At 37.9% G+C, this 23,382-nt stretch overlaps 3 protein-coding genes across 5 annotated transcripts; all 3 read right to left on the minus strand.

The window, feature by feature from the left end:
- Window positions 1-377: 377 nt before the first annotated feature.
- On the minus strand, window positions 378-8,416 carry LOC113666955 (DDB1- and CUL4-associated factor 7). Its single transcript, XM_027182750.2, has 9 exons — window positions 8,137-8,416; window positions 7,961-8,062; window positions 6,852-6,950; window positions 5,620-5,733; window positions 5,122-5,196; window positions 4,811-4,902; window positions 3,918-4,035; window positions 3,089-3,206; window positions 378-2,748 (listed from the first exon to the last, which is right to left on the minus strand). Exons 1-9 carry the CDS (start codon window positions 8,293-8,295, stop codon window positions 2,576-2,578), a joined length of 1,050 nt encoding a protein of 349 aa, XP_027038551.1. The 5' UTR covers window positions 8,296-8,416; the 3' UTR covers window positions 378-2,575.
- A 651-nt stretch (window positions 8,417-9,067) lies between these two features.
- On the minus strand, window positions 9,068-16,660 carry LOC113666952 (ATP-binding cassette sub-family C member 4-like). Its single transcript, XM_089200452.1, has 8 exons — window positions 16,525-16,660; window positions 14,477-15,020; window positions 13,731-14,110; window positions 12,041-13,392; window positions 11,157-11,730; window positions 10,635-10,771; window positions 10,187-10,548; window positions 9,068-9,926 (listed from the first exon to the last, which is right to left on the minus strand). The coding sequence occupies exons 2-8, from the start codon at window positions 15,002-15,004 to the stop codon at window positions 9,369-9,371; spliced, it is 3,891 nt and encodes a 1,296-aa protein (XP_089056578.1). The 5' UTR covers window positions 15,005-15,020; window positions 16,525-16,660; the 3' UTR covers window positions 9,068-9,368.
- A 1,297-nt stretch (window positions 16,661-17,957) lies between these two features.
- LOC113666953 (uncharacterized) lies at window positions 17,958-22,602 on the minus strand. 3 transcript variants are annotated; one of them, XM_089199123.1, is made up of 9 exons: window positions 22,428-22,601; window positions 22,255-22,319; window positions 22,124-22,161; window positions 21,305-21,506; window positions 20,696-21,105; window positions 20,247-20,404; window positions 19,712-19,881; window positions 19,132-19,322; window positions 18,664-18,767 (listed from the first exon to the last, which is right to left on the minus strand). In XM_089199123.1, the coding sequence occupies exons 1-7, from the start codon at window positions 22,511-22,513 to the stop codon at window positions 19,878-19,880; spliced, it is 963 nt and encodes a 320-aa protein (XP_089055249.1). In that variant the 5' UTR covers window positions 22,514-22,601; the 3' UTR covers window positions 18,664-18,767; window positions 19,132-19,322; window positions 19,712-19,877. The 3 variants fall into 3 exon arrangements, with proteins under 3 accessions (XP_089055248.1, XP_089055249.1, XP_089055247.1); XM_089199122.1 differs by lacking the exons at window positions 18,664-18,767; window positions 19,132-19,322 and adding an exon at window positions 17,958-18,040; XM_089199121.1 differs by lacking the exons at window positions 18,664-18,767; window positions 19,132-19,322; window positions 19,712-19,881 and having other exon boundaries at window positions 20,080-20,404; window positions 22,428-22,602.
- Between the last annotated feature and the right edge of the window lie 780 nt (window positions 22,603-23,382).

The following is a 23,382-nucleotide window of genomic DNA, read 5'->3' on the forward strand; positions in this document are numbered from 1 at the left end:
TAAAGGGGCAGTAAAAAACCGAAAGGGAACACGGATTTCTATGATAACTTAAAAGTACTTGGCTGAAGTTTTCAAGATGTGCAAACTGTGGCTCAACCCAAGCGACACTTTCACTCCTGTTAGTCAACATCACATAATTCTTCTAGCGATTTTGAAACTCTTTCAACAAGGCAGGTGATCAGAATTAGGAAAACTGTCAGTTAGGAGAAACCTTTCGAATACAACCTAAAGTTCTAGTATCAGTTCTTGGAAGTCAAAGGCTTTACTGAACGGTCAAGTTCAGTTCCTTTGTATGGGTTAAAATTAACGATCTTTCAAACGTCCTAAATTTAAGGTCGATGATTGTGACACTGAATAAGTATAATTCAAATTCAAAATCAAGCAATAAATCAATTTAATTGTCATAAGTTCTTAAATAGAGCACATTTCCAATAATCGCTCAAAGAAAGAAGAATCCAGCTTCTCGACTTAAATAAGTAAAATGATTATCTAAGACGGCTAGCTGAAAAAGCTGGCATTTTACAAAAGCTTAGGGGACGGCTGGTTGTTGCATCAACAAGACCAAAAGATTTAAAATCATCCCCACTTTGTCGGGCATTGTGCGAACTAAAATGGAGGTTTTGGCGAGCAAAAATATATTTTAACCCGTTTTTGTTGTCTTTTTTCAGTGTCTATTACTTCAATGCCCTTCAAAGTGATAACAATAGCAATACACTTTACATACTTGGGCATAAATATGTTTTGGACCCCTTTCAGAGTCATTTTAACCCTTGCTAAGCTGCTCGAGTCAAAATGAATCTGAGTGGCCCACAACAATTTTATGCCCGCGAACATAAACTTTATTGTTGTATTAAACATAATAGAAGAACTAATATATATTTCACTTTATCTAAATATACACAGAAACAAGGCAATCTATGACTTCAATTTAAAATCTCACGTAGCTTACAATGAACTTGTGCTACCCTAAATGTTAACAAAGAGAATTGATGAATATTTAAGTTAATTTAGACTATACAATGTTGCTTCGTTGATATTTCCACCGCCCAACAAATAAGGCTTTGAAAATTAAGTCCAATCTTTAAATGTTGCTTCTAGTTATCATGCGTTGATTGTTAATGGGCCATTAAATCAAAACTGACTAATGCAAATACAAGGAAACAAACTATAAATTCTAACTTGATTGCCCATGATTTTTTCCTTTTTCAGCAAAGTACTTGTTTTCTCTCAGTAAACTTCCAGCTAAAAAGGAATTTGATAGTCACCCACTACTCTAATCAATTCCGTTAAACTAAAAGACTACTGAGTATCACCTATTGTTTCGAGTTTACGGACTTTTGAAAGCAAAGAATCAAAAACCAAAAAAATTGATCTCCTCTTGTACATGTTCAAGCTTAAATTAGTCTACTGTACATTTATACAACATGTAATCTATTACCTGTTATTAACTACACGTAGGAAATGCTCTGCTATACAAAGGAAATCAGAAGCATTGCACTACATTTATATCATCTCTACATGTACACAGCACGTGAGCAAAAATATTATAACTGTCTGCAAGATTAGAAAATATATGACATCTACATTGTCTTGAGATAAACAAACAAGAAAACATGAGTAGAAGGATCTTGCCTGAACTCAGAGAGGCTATCTATAAGACAGCAGTAAACAAAAAACTCTCTATTAACTCTTTCACCACCACAAGTGACCAATAACTAATTTCCCCTTACCATATCAATACAACATCAACCAGAAAGGCGATGAGAATATGGAAAAAGAACAACAGGAGGATGTTATCTGATTTAACCTTAAACTCCTGCAGGTGATCAATATGTAACTTCTCTCTCTGATATCAATACATTGTCCAGAACACAGGTAATGAGAATACTCAAACTTATCTGGTAGGACTTGTTTTCCTGATCTAACACCAAATTCTTGCAACTAATATAAAAGGAATTCTGCTGCAGCTAGGGGTGAACTAAAAATGAGATCTTGGGATTTAAAGGGTTGACACCAAAATAATTCTCTGAGCTAGAATTATCAGGAACAAGTAGACATCAGAGAGGAGAATTTTAACTGAGATCTTGGGTGTGAAAAGGTTAGCAGAGTAATAAACTGAAAAGGAGAATCATTGCTCTAATTTAGGATATGGTTTGAGCCATGATGACAATAAATTGCATGTTCTGACACCTGCATGAGGGAAGGCCTGGAAAGGACTGTTGTCATTGGTAGTGACGGCTGCTTAAAAACCCTGAAAGGAAGTCATCACTAGAGTCAATTGATGATAAATTCCTCTCAGGTTGTCAAAGTACCCTTCTCTGTCACCAACAGTTGTTATGTCCAGACTATCCTCACTGGCACCAGAAGACTCCACCATCAAGCATCCTAGTTTTGCAAATTCTGTATGTCTCAACAAAGTAAAATGTATAAGAAAATATGGGCACAAGAGACCTGCAAGAGACACTTGCAACTTGTCCCAAAAATGGACAGACTTCTCAATTCCCAAGACCATATCCATGAATGAACAGGGATATCAAACTTCCATCCTCAATACAGGTAAGTTCCTTCTACATTATTATACTCTTAGAATCTCCAAGTTGTTGTTGTAGCAGATGCCAATCCAGTCTGGCTGTGTGCTCGCCCACTGAATCTGATTAATCTCTCCGTCTGCAGTGTAAGCTAAAATGGGATCCTCAATGGCTCGTGGCATCTGTTGAATGTCCCAGATCAAGGCTTGGTGGTCGTCACCTTCAGGAAAGATTCAAACAAGCTATCAAACCAATAATATGGAATTTATACATGTATACAGTTCATATCATATAGCCAACTAGTAACTGCCAGACAGTCAGTCAGCCCATCTGCCTGTAAAAGAGTCTGCCAAACGGTCACCTAAGATCACAAAAAGGTCTCCCAATGTTTCCTTGGACATAATTGTTTTGCTTTTCCTGCCTGTTCCCTGACAGTAAAAGCTACACTTCATCAGTGTCATCACACAAGATGGTTTTTATCAGTTAAACATTTCTTTATTGCATTTAATTTTATGGCACATGTAAAAAACATCAGCAAGACATCAAAGCCAGAAACTAACCTGCTGTACAGATATGACAAGATGAATGTGGAGCCCATGCAATGCCATTTACACAGGCTCTGTGGTTGTTTAACCTTGCCACTGGTGTGCATGGTACTCTAACATCTAATATTATCACCTGGGACAGATGATAGTCAGTATCAAAAGTAAGATTCATGGAGCTATGACATTTTAGAATTCTGGAGAATATATTCTACTACTGGTAGTAATTGTGTAAAAAGATGCAAAGAGATATTTTCTTTGGTCTATGAAATTCACTCAAAAGTTTTTCTATATGCCCAAAATACTACATACATACATTGTAAGTACAATTTACCAGACATTTCTATGAGTTAACAGTTTAAAAGTGTAAAAAAATTAGAGCTCTCAGAGCCCAGTTGTTCAAAGGCTGATCAGTGCAAATAGTCTAGGTTAAATTTTAAAGTGGTTTTCTTTACTCCTTTGTTCAAAAGCCTTTATGGGATAATTTTCTCTATTCTATCTAGAGCATCCAATTACCAAATTGTAGACAAAAAATATACTGAATTCTCTTTTAAGCTTTCTGATCTGAAATTGGATATCAAACTAACCCTGGGTTATCTTAACCCAGCTTTGAACAACCTTGGCCTGCTGCTTCATAGCGATATCAATAAGTAGCTGTCACTAGCACTGACAACAGTCCTTTACAGGCCTCTTGAACAAGGATGAGTCATCACAACATGGGTACACAAAAACAAAAGAAACGCTACAGTAATGCAAGTGCAGCTGATTCAAGCACACATTACCTGAGGGTAATTATTCATTTACTATAACTTCCTTTTTATTTACAGACTATACACTGTCAACAAACCTCCATTGCATCCAAAGAGAAAGTTGCTAAATAGTTAGGATCCTGTTTGTTCCATGATAATCTTAACAAGGGACTGTGTTGTGGATCTTCATAGATTATTGTAGAGTGTTCTAAGTGCCTGTAAGAAAATCAGGTTTGTTACAAAACTTTATTGTATAATCTGAATATTTAACATGTACCAAAGAAATAAAAATAATTATATATTTTTCATCCTGTAATGAGAATGGGACAAAGAGTTCCTATAAGGAATCAAACAAAGGATCTTTGAATTACATGTTTTAATGCTTCTATAGAGCTACAGAGAACTCTGCAGTAAGCAGTAGGTGATTACTATTTTGAGTATTCATGCATAAAATGCATCATACATATACCAGTCCTATAATCTACATTCAAAAACTGAAATTAAGGAATATTAACCCTTTAACTCCCTGATAAAATTTGTCATTCTCCTCAATGTCAACCACGCAATTCTTATAACATCAGTTCCGAGAATTTAGTATTGGATCCACTAATTATCCCCAAACTGATATTTTTCTTTATTCTCATCACTTATCTGGTTGACATTGTGTTGATATTGAAAGGAGAAATTCTGTCTTGGTCATTCATGGGTGTTTAAGGGTTAAGAGGTGAAAAAAAAAATATACCCGGTATATATATATATTGGTGTCTTTCACTCATGAAACTCACATTGTATCCACAAGGTAGGTTAGGAATAATTCAAAGTACAAAAATGAACATTTTTTTCCAAAATAAAACTTCTTGTGATATTTAATGTTCCTCCACGACATGACATACATTACATGTACCCTGTATACATCATAAAATGACAGTTGCAGGCAAAACAAGGCAGCATATACCATTCTATAAGTCAACTAAGAAAACAAAAAACACACCTAAGATCAAACATCCTGACTGAACCATCAGCTCCAACAGAAGCAAACATGTCCCTTCCGCCACCAGCACGACTAAAAGCAATATCATACACCTACAGAATGAAAAAGAAGATGTTACATGTATTTCAACTCAGTTACCAAGATCAGAATTTCTCACAGAACTTCACTAGATGGCAGGGCTGAATTTCTTTTCTGCTCTTGTTAAAAAAAAGGATGACACCAATTTAATACAACTTCCCTTTCAACAAGGCAAAATCATAACAAATGTGTTCGTTGCTTAGGATCTTTGCTTCTTAACATAATCATCCTACCTCTTTATCGTGTGCAATAAGTTGAGTCTTGACATGTCCTGACACCATGTTCACCCTTCCAATAACTTGACCTGTCTATAAAAAACCAGCAGAAAAACAGGTCAAAACTGACATTCAAAACACACAAAATGCCTTGCTGAGTAAAATGACTCAAATCATTACAACATACTTCTGTGCAAATCAAGAAGAGACTTAAGTGTGACCCATCTTTCTTCTATACAAGTCATACATTAAAAAATCCTGATAACATTTTACAGTTAAGTCATTTCCATTTACAATGCAACATTACAGTAAATGGTTTAGACCTTGAGGTATCACTTGATTGTGTACTTGTATTCTGATTGTCCATATGAGGGTAGTCCTGAGGAGGGCTGTTATCTTTAGTCATGACTAACAATTAAACAGCCCTGGTGGAAGTCATCATCAGAGTCGCAAATTAGCATTATTACCTAACAAGGTCAGTCAGATTTTGCATATACAAGTAAGCCACTGTCATACCTCCAGTCCCCATATGGTACATGTTGTATCAATACTTGATGTCCCCAATAGATTTGGATCCACCTCATTCCAGTCAAAAGATGTCAGTGGAGCACAAAAATCAGAGTTCTTATTCTGTATATAAAGTATACATGTAGCATAACAAATGATAAGCAACCATTGCACAAGGTTACGCAAAATATCATGCTCTGTCATTAGAAAAGAAATCAGTTAGCAGTATTGAAGTAAAGTTGAGACTGAGGTAAAATATTTATCTTGGTCTCCAAGACACAAAGTGACCATAATATTGCACAATTAATAAGTGAGGTTGAGCATGATGTCACAAATTATCGAAACCAAAGTCTGAGTTATCTACTGAAGCTAAAGGCTAAAGCAGAAAGCACAGACACGAGGTTGGATAATTCATGATATTGTGAGAAAACTAATAACTGTTTAATTATACATTCTTCAAACAATTCTGCAAAAGAAGACACTTCACTCTAAGTCTGCAAACGTTTGAGAACATTTCATGGATGATGGGCTTGGAAACTGGGCAGTCTGAACTCGACATAACAACCCAATATTTGGTGCAGATACAGTATTGGGTTATCATGTCAACTTCACACGCTATTGTACATTGACTGTATGCTCCCAACCAATCAGAGTTTGTCTAATGTATAATAATTAGCCATAGCCAAGTTTAATATTTGCATTATTATTTGGCTATCCAATTCATTTTCCTGAACGCTTTCTGGAATTTCTCTTTGACAGCTTTAGGAAGCAATCAGCCATTTTCCAAGGAAGAGCATGAACATAATGTGCATGAGCAGAATGTTAGTGTAGCTAAAGTAGATGGTGCAGTACATATGGATAGTTATGGTGGGCTCTTAGCCAATGAAAACAAAGCAAGATGCATCAAATACACAAAACACTTTGTCACAATAATCCGCATGTTGTTGTTTTTTTTCCTTCCTTGTATCAGACTCACAATCATTCTTTAGCATCTGTCTTTATACAAACTGTTCACTAGCTAGAAAAGGTTAAAACTTCTTGACAGATCCAGACAGGTATTAAACTTTGGTGCGTTGTCTAATTCAGGAGTTCAACACTTCAGAAATGACAAACCAGCAAAAATGTGGCCTGTTTAGTACTTCTAAAGAATACTTACATGTTTGCAATGACCAATGACCACCAGTATACAACTCAAACAAAACTTTGTCAATTTGATAACATAAAAAACTCAGAATTCTTACATTATTCAGAAGACATTCCAGACGCACTTCAGAGTCACTGACCCTCCATACTCTAAGATAGTCTCCAGATGTTGCAACTAAATCAGGATAGCCACCCTTCTGTTGTACAAAGATATATGATACATTGTCATGCATTGTTTAATGATGTAGAGAAGATTGTTATTCCCTAATGGCTTAACATGTGTGTTGAATTTTGAAAGACTTATAATTATAATTAATTTTATATTTACATAGCTTAAATTCCAAGAAAATTACAACTGAAATAAAGAAAAATACAATCAGACTAGTTTGGAAAGGGTACAACTCATTTCAGATCAAGACTGTTAAAGCAGACTTTTCCTATCACATCAGTAGGAAATGTGTAGTTGGAAGAGTATGCATGATAGTGGATAAAACATTGCAAAAAAAAAAAACTCAGGAAAATGTAATGCATCTGTGTATAACCATCATGGAAAGCAATAGGGTAGCCATTCATAGATCTAACCATGCCTGTTAAGCACAGTGATCTGTCTCCACCTGTTGAAGAAAGTCATTAACAGCTTATTTATAAACATTTATATCAATATCTGAAGGTATAGGATACATGTAGAGTCAGATACGACTTTTGGACTTTTCAATAATGACAAGATTAGCATAAAAATACATGGGAGACAGACCACAGTGATCGCATGGGTGTACTACACACCAAACAAAATAAGGAACAAATTCTTCCTTACTTTTCACTCAATTTTTAAAAACGTTTTAACACCAGTATCCAAGAGGTAAAGGTGTTAATTCGTTGATGACTTGAAAGAACAAAGAACTCGATGATGTGCGCAATCATCTGAATTGAAAGCGTAGTGGTAATGAATTTTGGATGCGAAACGCGAAGCAATTAAAAACTGGCAAATGGTTGAGTATTCATCGCGATCATCTAAATTCACCTAGCCAAGCTGCATGCCAGCTGTGCTTCGGCGAAGCAACAACTTTTATCCGTAAATTTAACAAGAAAATCTTGCGCACGAACTAACAATGCATGGATTCAATACCACCAGCTAAGCACCTACTAAAATCTTCAGCGATAGGACGATAAAAGATAACCGAAACCAAACGGTAGATTTCTATCTTACACTATCGGGTATCCAAATGATTTTCGTTGTCGGGTATGGATGGTCAAAAGTCGCTCGAACTACAAATTCCGCCGTCTCTTCGTCAAGGTAAATTATTTGAACCTAGCAAAGAAATGAATAAATTGATCAGTTGAGAAGAAACTCTAAAAACAGACACTTATCGATCGCAAGCTCACTTTGTTGTTGTATTCCTCAACGAAGCTTCCCAGAGCAAGCCTAAAACGCTTGTCTGGTCTAACACTCCAATTCATGCCATAAATCGTCCATGGCGCATCATATTTGTATATTTCTTTCCTTTTCGTTGAAACACCTGTTGCAGTAGCGATCATGGCCATGGCGAAGGCCAAAATTCAAAACCAAAATACACCGGACGGCAAGCTGGCAGAAATAAACAAAGGCATTCAGCACGGCAAAATGGCGGTTCAACTGACCTCGTTCTGACACCAGATCCAGTCCAGCGCGTCAAGCTTAAATTTGCATAGAGAAAAGTTTAGAGCCCAGAGTCAGTTGGTTTGTTGTCAGCGGAATGAAAGACTGGACGCCGAACATACTCATGTGTGGTGTATCCGTTATACAATGGCTTGACGTACGGGCGGGAGTATTTGTAAAAACAATAATAGTAAAAAATCTAAAACGCAAACACGAATGACGAATAAATCTCGTTGATACCGCCTTTTAGCCACGGTGCACGTGGATAATGAGCCCGCGCTTCTACCCCAATCGCTGAACTAGTCCATATCATGAATATAAGATGTCTGGGTTACATTAAATAAAAGGATGGGAGGCATAAGCTTCTTTCCTCAGCTCAAAAAGTAACAGAAATACCATCTAGTCTCAAAAATCCTGATAAATTATCGCACCAGGAAAGTAGCGAATCGAAAGTGGTTTATCTTGGTCTGTACTCTTACAGACAACGACATTCGTCATAACAGTGGTCGAAATGTTGTGGACTCACGAGACGCAGCTCAGTGAGTCCACAAAAAATTTTAACCACTGCGATTACGAATATCGTTGTCGATAAGAGTGCAAACCGGTCTAAACCACTTTCGATTTATTTTTTACTATAATATTGACGTCATCCATGTCTGAGAGCTGGTAAAGGCATTGCAGAACAGTTGACGCGAGCAGCGTTGTGTTTATTCTTATCAACAACGGCCAATTGGCCGGCAAATCGGCCAAATTGAAATAATTTGTTGTGTTCCTCTAAATAACTTCACATAAGATATTATTTCAGTAGAAACTAACGCCTCATTTACAACAGGCACTTTATCGAAAAAATTGCCGGACAAGACGGTTGTTATTTAAGCCATACCCTCTCCACCCACTTAGAAAGCGCAAAAGTTACCATCGGACGTTCTTCGACCTAAAGTGACACTAAATAATCTGGACTTTCAATACAGTCAGACCTTTATGAAGCAACAGTTCCGTTATAGCTTTTCATTAACTCAGCAAAATAGCTTCCTCTGTTGTTCAAAAGCGCACCAGGTTTATCAAACTCAATCACCCGGCCTTGATCAATGACCATTACCCGGTCATAGTCGATAATTGTCTCTAGCCTATGGGCAATGGTCAACACTGTGACGTCTTTCAATTTGGTTCGTATGACTTCTTGAATCAAACGATCTGTCTTAAAGTCTACATTAGCAGCTACTTCATCGAGGATAACGATTTTATTCTTTTGTAATAAGACACGCGCGAGACACAGCAGCTGCCTCTCTCCAGCACTCAGGTTGCTTCCAGATTCTGTAAGTCTGTATTGCAGTTGTCCAGGTAACAGCTGTACCCATTGCTTTATTTGAACATCTTCCAGAGCGTTCCATATCTCATAGTCTTCGAGTTTCGTGAAAGGATCCATGTTGCCTCTTATGCTTCCCGCAAATAGAATAGGATCTTGAGTTATCACTGAAAATGTTCGCCTAGCATCTTGAATATTTAATGTTTCCAGATCTATTCCATCGACCATTACCTTAAAAAACCCAAATATTTATTGAGATATATCCGATGATTTTGTTAAATATCAATTTACTACTGCATCATGTAGTACTGTCGTAATGCTGTTCGAAGTGAACTTTTACTGTATCTCCACCTCGACTTATCATATTTATACTTAAACGTATTTTACAGTCTGAATTTATCCAGTGAAATCCAAAGACCGACTTGTATTTGATAATTCTTAGGCCCCGAGCAATAATCGCTTTTAATCTGAATTTACATTTGAAGACTTACCATGCCATCTGGTTCGGGCATCCTGAACAGAGCTGCTACTACGGAAGACTTTCCTGATCCAGTTCTCCCCACCAAACCAACCTTCTCTTTATCCTTGATATCAACAGTAATATCCTTCAAGACACGATGACTTCCTTCAGTATATCTTAAGGACAAGTCTTTGAAACTTATGTTTCCTTTAGTCGGCCATGAATGTGGACGTTCATTTTGGGTGGAATATCCGGGTTCTGAAGCTATTTGAGTGAATGTTGCCACTCTCTCAACCGATGTCATGAGGTTCTCTGTCTCTGACGTCAACTGCACACCAAATTGAGCCGCATCCAAGGTTTCTAATGCGTAAATTAGTGACATTCCTGCAAGGGCTATTAGAAATAGTAGCATCAGTCTAGCTGTAGGTTCGCTTTAAGTCAATGACACCGGATAAATGGATTATTTGTGTATACAATACCAGGTATTTGTGTTGCTAGAACAGCTCCTGCCGCTACCAGTGTGACGAGCAAACTACAAAGTAATTCTAAACGGACGCCCAACCACTTGCCACACCCTAAAACCATTATAGCCGCAGGCGTGTTTTGGTCTTGGTATCTAAAAAAGTTTTCAAAGCTACATTAAATCGCAGTAGAAATAATAGATATTTTCATTTATAAATTCAATTATTAGCAATATTAACTGATACCCTTTCTATTCATCAAGGAGCTCTGGACTCGCCTAATGTTAAAGTGCCCACTCTTTTTGTTGTATAAATAAAATGAAATTGGTGACCCTAAAATCCTATGAACATGCAACTTTAAAGGGAAAGGTGCTTCACTTGTTTTATTGAATTACTCAATACTAAGGAAGGCTATAAATTTATTGATTGAAGCCAAAGGTATAGATATGATAATTCACCGTGATATTACTTACCTGGGATTGTAAATAACGTAATATTCATTTTTGGTCAATGCCATATAGAAGAACTACTCAGACTTGCCTGTATAGATCCTGCAGGAAACTTTCCTCCATGTCATAAGATCGTATCACTTCCAAGCCAGCAATTGTATCTGATATGTGTGAATATACTGGACTGCATTTTATGGCCTCTAACCGCTTTAGCTCTCTTGATGTTTTCAAATAATATCTTGCGTAGTAAAAGAAGAGTAGTATCAAGGGGGCAATGCCAATAACCAACCAGTAATTAGTTGCTGCAGGCAGTAAAATGGCACCCAAGGAAAACAAGCACAGCTGGACTGCCAGAAGGAACTGTGGGGGCAGTGTGTCGTCCATGCAACCAACGTCCTTAGAGAAGCGGTTGAGGATGCGCCCAACTGGGTTGGTGTCGAAAAAAACAACTGGAGCCTTAATGATTGCTGTGAACATCTTGTCATGAAGCTTCTCTGATGCTCGCAAAAGGGTTGAGAGGAATAAAAAATAAATCATGGTGGACAAAATAAGGGCGCCGATTACTAATGATCCGTAAATGCCAAGTGTAGCGAGGTCTCTTTGCTGGTCCGCATCAGACATATTGGCAATTCGGGACAACCACCAGTATGGAGATATCAAAACAACTGCAAAAGAAAGGTTCATGAATTGATTCATCTAAAAATCAATCAAGCAGCGGACCGACTGGCCAACCGGCCAGACAGTCGTGCGTACGTAAGCAAGCAAGCATACAAACGATTGAAATACAGTATCTATAAACAAACACTTAACAGAAATGAGAGGCTAAATATCTCCATCGAAAAATTGCCAGCTTTTCCTCAAACCATTAAAAAAACTTGTCCCATTGAATAGAAACATATCCCGAATTTCTGACAATAAATTGACCTAATACGGCTAAGTATAAAACAAAAGCGCAAAAAACTGTATAAGCATTACCTTGAACAAACAATACAAGAACGAAGAGACACATCAGCAGCGCGGCTGGAAGAGCAGATCGGAAATATTTCCAATAAAGAGTCCACGATACTTTTCCTATCATTCTGTCCTCTCCCTCCTCGTTTAAATCATCTTTAACCTCTTCCATAGTAGGGAGACCAAGGGACGTTTCTGTTCGACGCCTGCGCAGAGGAACTGAACTTTTTAAAGACTCTTTTCTCTGATATCTTTTCCCAGCAAATGTATTCTTGGACAACATTTTGTTATGTAGCAGGTCATAGTACTTTCCTTGGCACTCAATGCTTCCTCGTTCCATGACAATGATTTCATCATTACTTTCCAAAAACTGATGTTGGTGGGTCACCAAAACACAGATTTTTTCAGAGAGCAAGCCACGAACGCACTTTCTGAAAAGGTGCTTTCCCACTTGGGCATCAACGGCACTAAGAGGATCATCAAGCAAGTAGATGTCTCTGTCCGCATACAACGCACGGGCCAAACAAATACGCGAGCTCTGTCCTCCACTAAGACTTACTCCGCGTTGCCCAATGTGTGTCAAGTCACCTTTAGAGAACTGTTGGAGGTCCTCGTGCAAACTGCACGCTTCAATAATTTCTCGATATCTTATCTCATCAAGGGGTTTGCCAAATGTAATGTTATCTTGTATCGTCCCCGAGAAAAGACACGGAAATTGAGGTACGTATGCAATGCTTCCAGAATGCCGAATCTCGCCACTTTTGCAAGGTAGTTCACCCAGTATTGCTTGCAGGAAAGAAGATTTCCCACAACCTACTGGACCTGTGATGGTGATGAATTGATTTTTGAAAATTTTGACAGAGACATTATGCAATGTATCTGATTTATCTTCCTGATTCCAGCTGCAAGAGATGTTTTTTAACGAGATCCAGGATTCTGTTTGAGATCTTTTTAAGTATGCTTTTTCAATATGCTCTTTCTCGGGAATAGTGAATAAGCTTGTGAACTTATCAAAAGGGACATTAACTGCCTCAAAGTGTTTACGATCAAACGTAGGACTGCCATTTAACTTCAATTTGATGTCATCCTCACCAAGGCCGGGAAAGGAATTTACTTCTAGGAATTTCTGTATCCTGTCAAAAGACACTTTAGCATCAGCTAACAAATGAAGTGTTTCCCCCATGGAAACAGAAACAGAGAACTTTATAACATTCAAAGTTGACATCAACGTGAAAATTTGAAAGGCTGTCAGGTGGTTGTTGGTAAGAAGTAATGTTGTGATGGAGATGAACCCAGCAATAGGGGTATTGGTAAAGTACAAGGAATCAAAACTTGAAAGAATGGCGCCTCTCCAACGAATAATACCGATCTCCTTTCTGAAAAAAAATGGAGAATATTTGAAATTATTATTTTTTTCTATGAGAAATACTGAGGCTACAAGTACTATCAAGATCTGCCGTAAGAGTCCTAAGTCTATTGTAGTGGACAAAAGTAAAAAGAAAGCCAATTTATCTTTCCCTGCTCAAAATCGTTTTATAACTGATTAAAGCGTAAAATTAGCGCATGATTAAGAGGTGAGAAGAGAGGCAAAACTGTTGTTAGTTGCACTGTACGACGGGCTGAATTACTTTGGTTATGGCAGAAGAAGAAGTTGTTGTTACTGACTGTTTCCTATTTTTGACGATTGTTCGCTTTGAAAAATACTTATACTTACATTCTCAAGTCCCTGATTAGATCTCTGAAGTTCCATTCCCAAGCGTGAACTTTAATTGAACGAATACCGGTTATGACCTCGTTCAAAATCTCAAGACGTCTATCCGTCACGGATGCAGCATTTTCTCTCAGACGGCCCGCTTTCTTGGAAAGAACAGATATGTATATAATCACTATCAAGAAAAAACCTGCTCCCACGAGGGCCTGCCATCCAATTAAAAACCAAAGAAGTATCCCAGATGATAGAATTTCTATCGGGGCAAACATGAAAAACAGCATGCTCCAAACAGCGTCCTGTAATCGATTGGCATCATTTGAGACCAAGTTGATCGTTTGACCAGATGCGATTTCATTCAAAGAACGTCGATTTGACTTAAGAATCTGTAAGAGGTAAAAAGTAATGGGTGTTTCCCCTTTTTTTAAATGAAACATTTCCAAGTTTTGTTATGCTAACTCCTCTTTGCAACAGGATAAGAAAACGCTATGATAAGTACTAACATATATGCTATAAGTGCAGTAATGCTACAGTGACTAAAGTCGGAAATGGAAAGTGCGGACGTCTTGGCTCGTCTCTCTAGGTTTTCTGCTATAAGCAGAGCGGTCAAAGACATTTAATATAAGTCTGACAGACGGTTTCTATTGACCTTTTGTTCGTGTCATGAGTGGGACACTTTGAACCATAAAGATTGTGAGAGCTTTTGTTATAATCCTCTAAAAAATTTCCTCAGATTAAATTAAAATTCATACCTTCTTGTAGATTAATCCGATAGCAGAAACCTTCAGCTGCAGAGCGGATATTCCAGCTAAGAAAAATGAATGGTGATGCGTCATTCCCTTGACAACTGTAAGAAACGAGATGGCAACAACATGAAGTATAGAAGACCTTTTATTCACATCCGCATTTTCTGATAAACTGGAGAGGAAAAGCCAAACCATTATGGGAGTTAGGATACTGGATAAAGAGTGCGTTAGTTTGACAGCCACCAACATCAGGTATTTCTTGAAGGAGAACATATTAAACGCGACCCTCCATAGACGAGGCTGTTTATTTTTGCGAGTGCAGATGGCTGATTCTTGAAGCCATTCTGCTTCAAGCTTGTCAACAAGTGCTTCTGTTTTGAATTCTTCTTGAAGGGAAAGCAGATCTTTGTCTTGCAAGGGGCGTTGGTTGCCGAGTTTCAAGGTGTCATTCATCCACCAGAAAAATAACAGAGAAAATATGTTTGATCTCTCCATAGGACTGTGATTCCGCTTTTTCGATGACTCGGCGTTCATGTCAATCTTCCTTTACCTGTAAATTAATCAGTCACATTCCAGAATCTTGAAAGCCAAAATAATATTCAAATCATTACTTGTTTCGCTAGAAGGGGTGTTATTTTATTGAAGTTTAATCCCAGAGATTCGTCAGGTGTTCCAAATACTTGCTGTTACTGTACTGGTACTTATGTGTATTTACGCCCCGTTATAGAGACAGGCACCATCGGTAATTAATAGTGATGAGAGAAGGAAGATTACAATGACTGGAACTGTTGTCAAATGGAACGCGTTCATCGCCGATGGAGTGTTTCAAAAGGAAACTTTCTGAATTATGTAGCTAAAGAAATCCTTACCTTCCACCCCCACCCTTCCCCCTCTCTAATGCATGCGTCAGGCCATGAAAAAGCCCAATCACAATTGATCGAGGACATATGCGGTTTTTGGAGTCACGCAGGCAATATTGATAGGCGTTAGAGAACCGGCGGAACTTCAGATTTCTAGGTCTTTGGGAAGGGAAATAAAGTTTATGAAATAAAAGCGCTGTTTCAGGGTGACAATTCCAGTCACTGAAAAGTGTGCCTGTAATTAGACACTTTTAGAACTTTTCGGCAATAAAAGTCGTTGTTGCCTCGATTTTCCAATGGACCTCAAATGATTCCTTGATTGTGGCAGCACTATACTAGTTCTGCAATTCATATTCTAAAAATGTTTCACTAGTCGCTTCCGGCCATATTCCAGTGAACTCAACATTAAATCACCTGTACTAGGTTTCATTCATGATTTCCTGTTTTCATCCGTCACCCATCGAGTCATTTGTCAAGAGATGCTCTTACCGAACCCTAAAAGACAAATTTCTTCCCTTGCACGCTTTTAGCCTCTATATTCCCGTCTTCTCTAACTTGAACAAAGAGTCGGAGATTCCCGCCTTCTCTAACTTGAACAAGGAGTTGGAGATAGTAAATTATAGCAGCTGAAAATCACTGCCTACATTAATATCGAGAGTTACCATGACGAACCGAGTTCAAAGTTTCACCAGAAGTCAGATATGCAACGTTGTAACCCGTGTATGATGACTCACAAGAGAGCACACATTTTTTTTCCCTTTTAAAAGGGATAAAGGAGAGAGCATAATCGCAAATTGCACCAGAATAACGAGATAACAAGTTAAAATCCTGTTAGGTGACGCATTTGTTTTTATTTAGGAGAAATGTCTTCCCCGCTAAAATCACTCGTTCAGTAATTACTGTTTGTGATGGTTTCCTAGGTAAAGTGTAACAACCAAACACTTCTTAAGGCACGTTTCTCCTCGTCCCTTTTGAATTTGTTCCTTTTATTGAACATCGCCCCATATCTTGTAAGATTTATCAAAAATTTTCATGTTCGAATTCGGTCATAAAAAGCTGGTAGACAATTAAATAAATCTGCTGCTGCCTAGAATATTTGTGTTGGCCACGGGGTCTTTGTGTAAAAGGTAAGACGAATGCACTCAGAAAGTTTTTTAAACGATCATTTAGCAATCATGCCAAATGGGTACCCACCTGCAAATTTTCACTGGAGAACTGTTTGAGTGTTGTACTATCCAAAGTTTTCTTCTTGCAGTGCAATCATTAAGTACATGCAAAATGTTATGATCACTATCGATTCCTCAAAACGTGAGGCGAAAACCACCCGTGCAAAGAAGAGCCAATATCATCTGTGGTTTTTATTCATTTGTGATGAAAAGATTTGGAACCAATATCGACTTTATCATTATCAGATTAATTCGACCGGATCTAATGAGAAAACAAAGTCACCTTTTGAATTATCTAAACTATAGAAAAAACGTAAGAGAGCTTATATGTAACAAATTTCCTTTGTTGTAAAACCTTGACACCAAAAAAGAGAAAGCTAATACCAAATACAGGCACAATGCAGATTGTAATTGTGATGATCAAGCAACAATTTTCCGTTTAATTCAAACCTTTCGTCTCACGATGATTAAAGGCTTCTCTGACGTTATTGATTTTTTTTTTACATCTTTTACAAAGGCCAAGTGATAAATGCTCAGCTCAACAATGGAAGTCATGGGAACAAAGACACCCAAGCCAGTACGGTTCTCAATCACTTAGATTGTGACCAACCGAGAATGTTCAAGCTTATTTCTCATAGCTCAAATGAAAAATGAAACAACCGGTGAGAAGCTCCCACCATGATTCATCTTATTTACTTGTTTGCAATGGCACTCTCATATCAGCATGGTTTAGATGTATTCATCGATTGAAATTTAACAAAAATATGTACTCAAGACGTCGGGCACAGTTTTCCCGATACAGACCTCCCGGCTGACGAATAACATATATAAGTTCTCTCTCTTTTTTCTCTATTTATTGACTCTTAAAGGCAGAATGAATTTTTAAACTCACTACGCCTCAGGAACTCGTGACGTATTCGATGACGTTATTTTTGGGCACCAGTGTAAAGCTAGGGAAACTTGCTAACGAGTTGTTTTCAGCAGGCAGTTGCAGTGGATCAGAAGGGGTAGCGATACTCTTGCTCGATGAGTGATAAAGAAGTTGATATAAGTTTTCGGCCACGAAGAGAGTTACTTCGTTAGCTCGACTTACATGCGTAAGTTATTTGCTTCATAGGGCATACATCGACACAGAGTAAATATAATTAACGATCAAACTCCCAAGGGGAGAGGTAGAAGGCTAAATGTATGGCTAGCTTGAACAAGCACAAGCCATCTAGTTTAAACTTTGATTTCACGACATGCCATACTACGCTCAGGAGTTAAAATGTGTTCCTTTTTTTAGTCCGTGATAAAATAAAAAAAAATCTAAATCTTTTGAACGTACGCATCCTCACGCTGCAGTTTGCAAAATAAACTATTTTCATATTTATTTTGGTTCAAGTATTAAAAAAACTCAATGCACGTTTTAGTGCACCAACCTCAAGAACTATATAAATAAAAGCACAACATCAGTCATCATTCAAACAGTTTTTCTTTATTATTTTCCCTTGAATCCCAAGTTAAATATGAATTCGAAGCTTTCCTCCCTCAAATGGGGGTTCCTGAAAGAAAGAAGGATCAACTTTTCAGTTATCCATATCATTGCTGACTTAAATTATGGCGAAATAGATTGATGGAGGGGCCAAGGGTGTGATGAGCCAGACTGGAAGCTCTCCAAGAATCATAGACTTATATTAGAAATGTTGCATTGCGGAACCTTTGTCTTGAGGTGAGGAATCGAACTCTAAATGTTTAAAGCTCTCCAACGTTACTCTTTTTTTAGTTTTTTCCTGCAGTTAGGGGCTAATAAATCTCAAATCTAGCAAACTTACTCATCATCGAAAGTTCTCTTCGTAGAAACCTACATTATTTTGATCAATTTGATTGGATTGATAAGAATAAAAAAAGGTGGCATGGGTTGTGTTCGGAGTCAAATAATAGCGCACCGATGCTCTAATACTGAGCGACGGACAAGGCAATGGTCATCTGGGTGATTTTTAGCTAAGTTTATTTGCCTTCCCAATTTTTGGATCAGCAATGGCGGAATTAAACAACGTGCTAGTGAATGGATTACTTGTACGTTCAAGTATACCGCTCCTTCCAGTACAAATCCAATTTTAAAAAGTTATGAACAATAAAATATAAGGGGATCACAAATATTCATCAAATATGAATAAGTGACATACACTTCAATGAAGAAGGAATACAGCGTGCTTGGGTGCACGGATATTCCGTGCATGGAGATTTTCGCCTTTCCTCACATTGGAAACCTGAGGGGCAATCCAAGGACTGAAAAAAAAGAACACACAAAAACAAAACATAGAGATTTTCGCCTTTCCTCACATTGGAAACCTGAGGGGCGATCGAAGGACTGAAAAAAAAGAACACACAAAAACAAAACAAAACAGAAGGACAAGCATTGAAACAGTGAGTATTTCTGTGATCGACCCTAGATTTATTTACGCTGTTAAATAAGGTAATACAAATTTAAATGAGGAGACCCATTTAGGAAAAGAATCATTGACACTTGCATGATTGAAGCTTGCATGATTTTTGCGAGTTCCTTCACGTCAAAATTAGATACGCCAAGTTGACCCTATGATAATGACATGACGCCGACCTATTCTATAGCATGACTTACAACGCAACCCACCTCGCAAGTCTTCGGTTTCAATGCGAATGCCCTTAGGCTACTTGGGGAAGACTGGCACTGGTAGCATTCCAGTAGGAGAGTTTTTGGTGTTGACCTCTGCTCAGTAAAATGTCCTTCGAAAGCGAACTCAATAAAATCTCCGTTCTGCAGATACTGGTTCCACGCAAATCCTTGAAACGAGTAGATTGTCTCTATGGAAGAAAAGTTTGCTCTTAAAAGGAGAGCCAGCGTTAATGTCACTTGGTCTATAATTCCAGTGACCTCCTGTGATAATCAACTCGAGTATTTCATGGGTACTATTACATTTCTATGGAAATTGCTGGCAGCCCTATTGATGTATTACTGGAGGTGCAAGCTTATTGAAAGAGGACTGATAAGCTATCTTGAGCTAAACGAACACTTTTGCCGAGATTCCTCGAGAAGAATTCCAACAGTTTAAGAGCTGGTGATGTGATCTTGGTTGAAATAACTTAAAGTCCTCGTTAAATAAAAGATCATTAAATAAACTCGATATCATTAATCTTAAAATGAATATTCGACAAATCAAAGAAATAAAAAACACCCCTAGATTGCTACTTACTAAATTTGTTGTGGGAGACGAGCACGGCGTTCAAGTGCGACACAATCTCCAGTGGGTAATCATAGAAGATCGTCACCTGCCAGTTTCCATTCATAAACCTCTTAATCTTCGCGAGGACTGTGACTACGTATCCCGAGCACCATTCATTGTCGATTATACGTTCGATTTACCTAAAACAAAACAAAACAAAACGGTACAGTGATTGAATCTTCCGGTTGTAAAATGGCATTTTTATCGGCTGCGGAGGGAAACTCAAGATTTTCACTGTTCACCAATCAGGTAAGTATATTGCACTCTCCTTTGGCAAGTTAAACTGTCCTCCCTTGCCATAAAAATTAGAAGACCCCACACTCAAAAGAATACCGGCACTATTCGAAAATTGTGGTATCGGTTGATTTTTTTGTTGTTGCACAGGTAAACAAACGTGGAAATTACAATGGTGATGTGATATTCATTTTGCTTAAGAGAGCTCGACACCAATGAAACTGTTGATCATTTTCAATGCTGTCACGAAGAAATTGAAAGTGTTATGTACTCCTCGTAACCGGTATCAGCGACATCTGGACAGGCTTTACAATTCGGACCGCCGCAATCGATTGCATGTTCTCCCTGGTTTTGTACCCCGTCGTCACAAGTAGGTGGAGGGGGCGGTTTGACTACACCACAGTTGGGCTGCTTGGGATCCCAAGCATCCTGCAAATAGAAAGATACACAGCTAAAAATTAACTATTCAAATCAAGAGATAAAGATTAAAATTAAATGAAATCAAATAAAACTTTGAAACTAACGAGCAAACCGACAGAGAAAGGAAATAAATGTACGAAATAGCCAGCGATAGAGTGAACCAAGAGATGAGAGATGGATGGATAATTGGCTGGATGGATAGATGCTCTAGAAGGGATACAGGCTTAGGATCATAAGAATGAGTGAAGGAGTGGATGGATGTATGGTACATAAGTCCATATATAACAATAAGCAACTTACAGCAATTTTGTCCATGCCAAGTTCGTGCTTGCAAACAGCTGGAGACACAGACACCTGACAAGTGATCCTGGGATCACAATCTACGTTGATAGGCACTTCCCTTATACGGTCATCAATTGCACCGACCTTATCTGGATGGAAACAGAAGTCTCCAAGTTTTGCATCTTTGGTGAGGTTCGAAAGAGGGAGGCCAGCTCCTGGTGGACCCAGTCTACATGGTCCAACAGGTGGAGCCTTATCTGTGGTACAATCCATACTGGGATCACCACCTGTGACACGAAGCTTTGCACAGTTGTAGTAGGCCTTTAGCTCGATGCCTATAGCAGCTTTGTATTGTAGAATGTAGATGCCATCAGCAAGGTTGAAGGGAATGGTAATGGTTGTATCGTATCGCTCATTGTCGAGTACGTCTGCCATAAAATATAAACTTCAATCAGACATATGGTAAACCAGAATTCGAACTTTTGAATATACCTTGAAGGCAATTAATGCCTTTCTCTGGTAGAGTTGAATTTTTCATTTAGCGACTAGTACTCAGAGCAAAGTTATATAATTCATCAACTGCGTCATCTGCCTTTATATTGTGAAAATCTCGACAAAGTGACTCGCCTGATTGGTACTGACATCCTGGCCTTGCATTGCATGGATGCTTGCAGTCACCAAAGCGGAACATGCCTGGCCTCTGATCATGTCCATAACACACAACTTTCAGTACGTTGTTCAGGTAAGCTTCATGACTATCCTTCTGACTCTCAGGAACCAAGGCGAGTCTCACATATCCACCTCCGTGATTGTTAGAGGTCCACCCAACCTTAAGAATAACGAAAGGAAGAAAAGTGGGAGTTGCTGTTTCATTTGAGGCATGAAAGAGGAAGTTATGTGACTTTTGACATTTCAATTGTAATAGACGAAATAAATCAGATAAATTCCTTTATTGGCGGCTGAATCCGGCAAAAAAAAAGTTGTAGGGAACGTACAACAATATTTCCATGTTGGGTTTTATTTCATAATCATATTCATTATTGCTATTATTAATACCATCACAACTAATATAATTAATACCATTACAACTAATATAATCAATAGCATTACTATTATGATCATCTCCCAAACTGAATTTGAAGTCAAAATATCGCATTGTTCATCTATGGCCATGGAAAAGTTAGCAGAGCTCCGATAGTAAAACATCAAAGGTAACGAGTGAAAAATTAGTTTTGTTGACACAATGATTAAATGAAAAAATTCGTCAATTAAACTTAAGTCTTTTGAAATTTTTTAAGTTGCCTTCTAATGAGTATGGATTTTGTGTTAAAGCACCTGGTTAAGTGTGGCAAAGATAATCTAGTTAAATTACTAGAAAGTTGATCCACCTAGAAAAGTAAGTTTCTTTTCAATTTCTCTGAGACTGAACAAGATCAGTAGACGAACCTTAAGGCGATCCCCGGCCAGCACGTCAGTTGTAGCTCCTTGAGACGGAAAAAGAGAGAGGCTTGATTCATTCTGCGATCAAACTGAGCGAATTAAAATTGACTTTTTACTAAAACCAGATGAATCTTCACCTTTGTACCATTTTTCGCATGGTCCCGTCGTGTCTCCAGCCTTGTCTGGGTAGGTGTCAAAAGGCCTGCAACAGTGTAAGTCATATTTATCATATACGGTCTTTCTTAAAAAGAATGTCATTCTCGCTAAGAGATTCCAAATTTGCGGAAAAACGGTTTCTAAGTAATCTCACCTGGGGCAGCTCATCCATGAATGTCCTTTTACAAGCTTTTGGGAAGCGATGCAGAATAAGACAAGGAGCACTGTTTTACAAATCATCCTGGAAAACTCCTCTTTAGCTTGAATGCACTCCGTAAGAAACTAGTCAACCAACTGTATTCTATCTTTATTCTTAAGTACCTCACGAAAGTCAACTTTAGCTAAAATGTTTAGTTTCACTTATGCCACCACTGTACAAAGCGACAATCATGAGACAGCTGTATAAATATCAATCACGTTGGTTCTTTCTCAAAAATTACTCTTCTTATTAAAATCTTAAGTGATTGATGTGTTGAAATGATTTTAAATTAAAAGGAATTTTTCTTCGATTGAATCAAAAGCAAATACACTTGCTCTCGCTGCAAGAAATCCAAAATGTTAACGTCAAAAGGACTGGTTACTGAGTGTTACTTTTTCCTCGTTTAATTGCGGAATTTAAAACATTTTCAAAACATCTTTAATGCAGTGTGGCAATGAGCAAATACATTTTTTTTAAGCAATAAAAATAGGTGCTGGACCAGAGGTTCTTAATTTTTCAATTTAACCATAAGTGAAGCTTCATGAGATTTGAAAGGCTAGACGTTTGTGCGAATACCAAAAAAATCTAAGCCTTCGACCTCAAGTACATCGTGTTTCAAATGGTTGTAGCGCCTGAGAAATAAGCTCACTTTTAATGAAGCACAAAATCGTCAATAAAAGTACAGTAGGAAAAGTCAGATGTAATGAAACAGCTGGACCGAAAAAATAACTTAAATAAATAAATAAACAAATATTAGCACGAAAAATAAGCCCAGATCAGAGTTTACTGCTTAGGACGAAACTTGTTCAGAATACATTAAAAACTCTTAACTTATATATACCATAATCGAAAGTACAACAAAATGGAACAAGAAATAAAAACGAATAATTTTCGCTTATTTTGCAAAACA

Source organism: Pocillopora damicornis, chromosome 3 (assembly GCF_964200805.1).
Source record: "Pocillopora damicornis chromosome 3, jaPocDami1.2, whole genome shotgun sequence".
Classification (NCBI taxonomy): Eukaryota; Metazoa; Cnidaria; class Anthozoa; order Scleractinia; family Pocilloporidae; genus Pocillopora; species Pocillopora damicornis.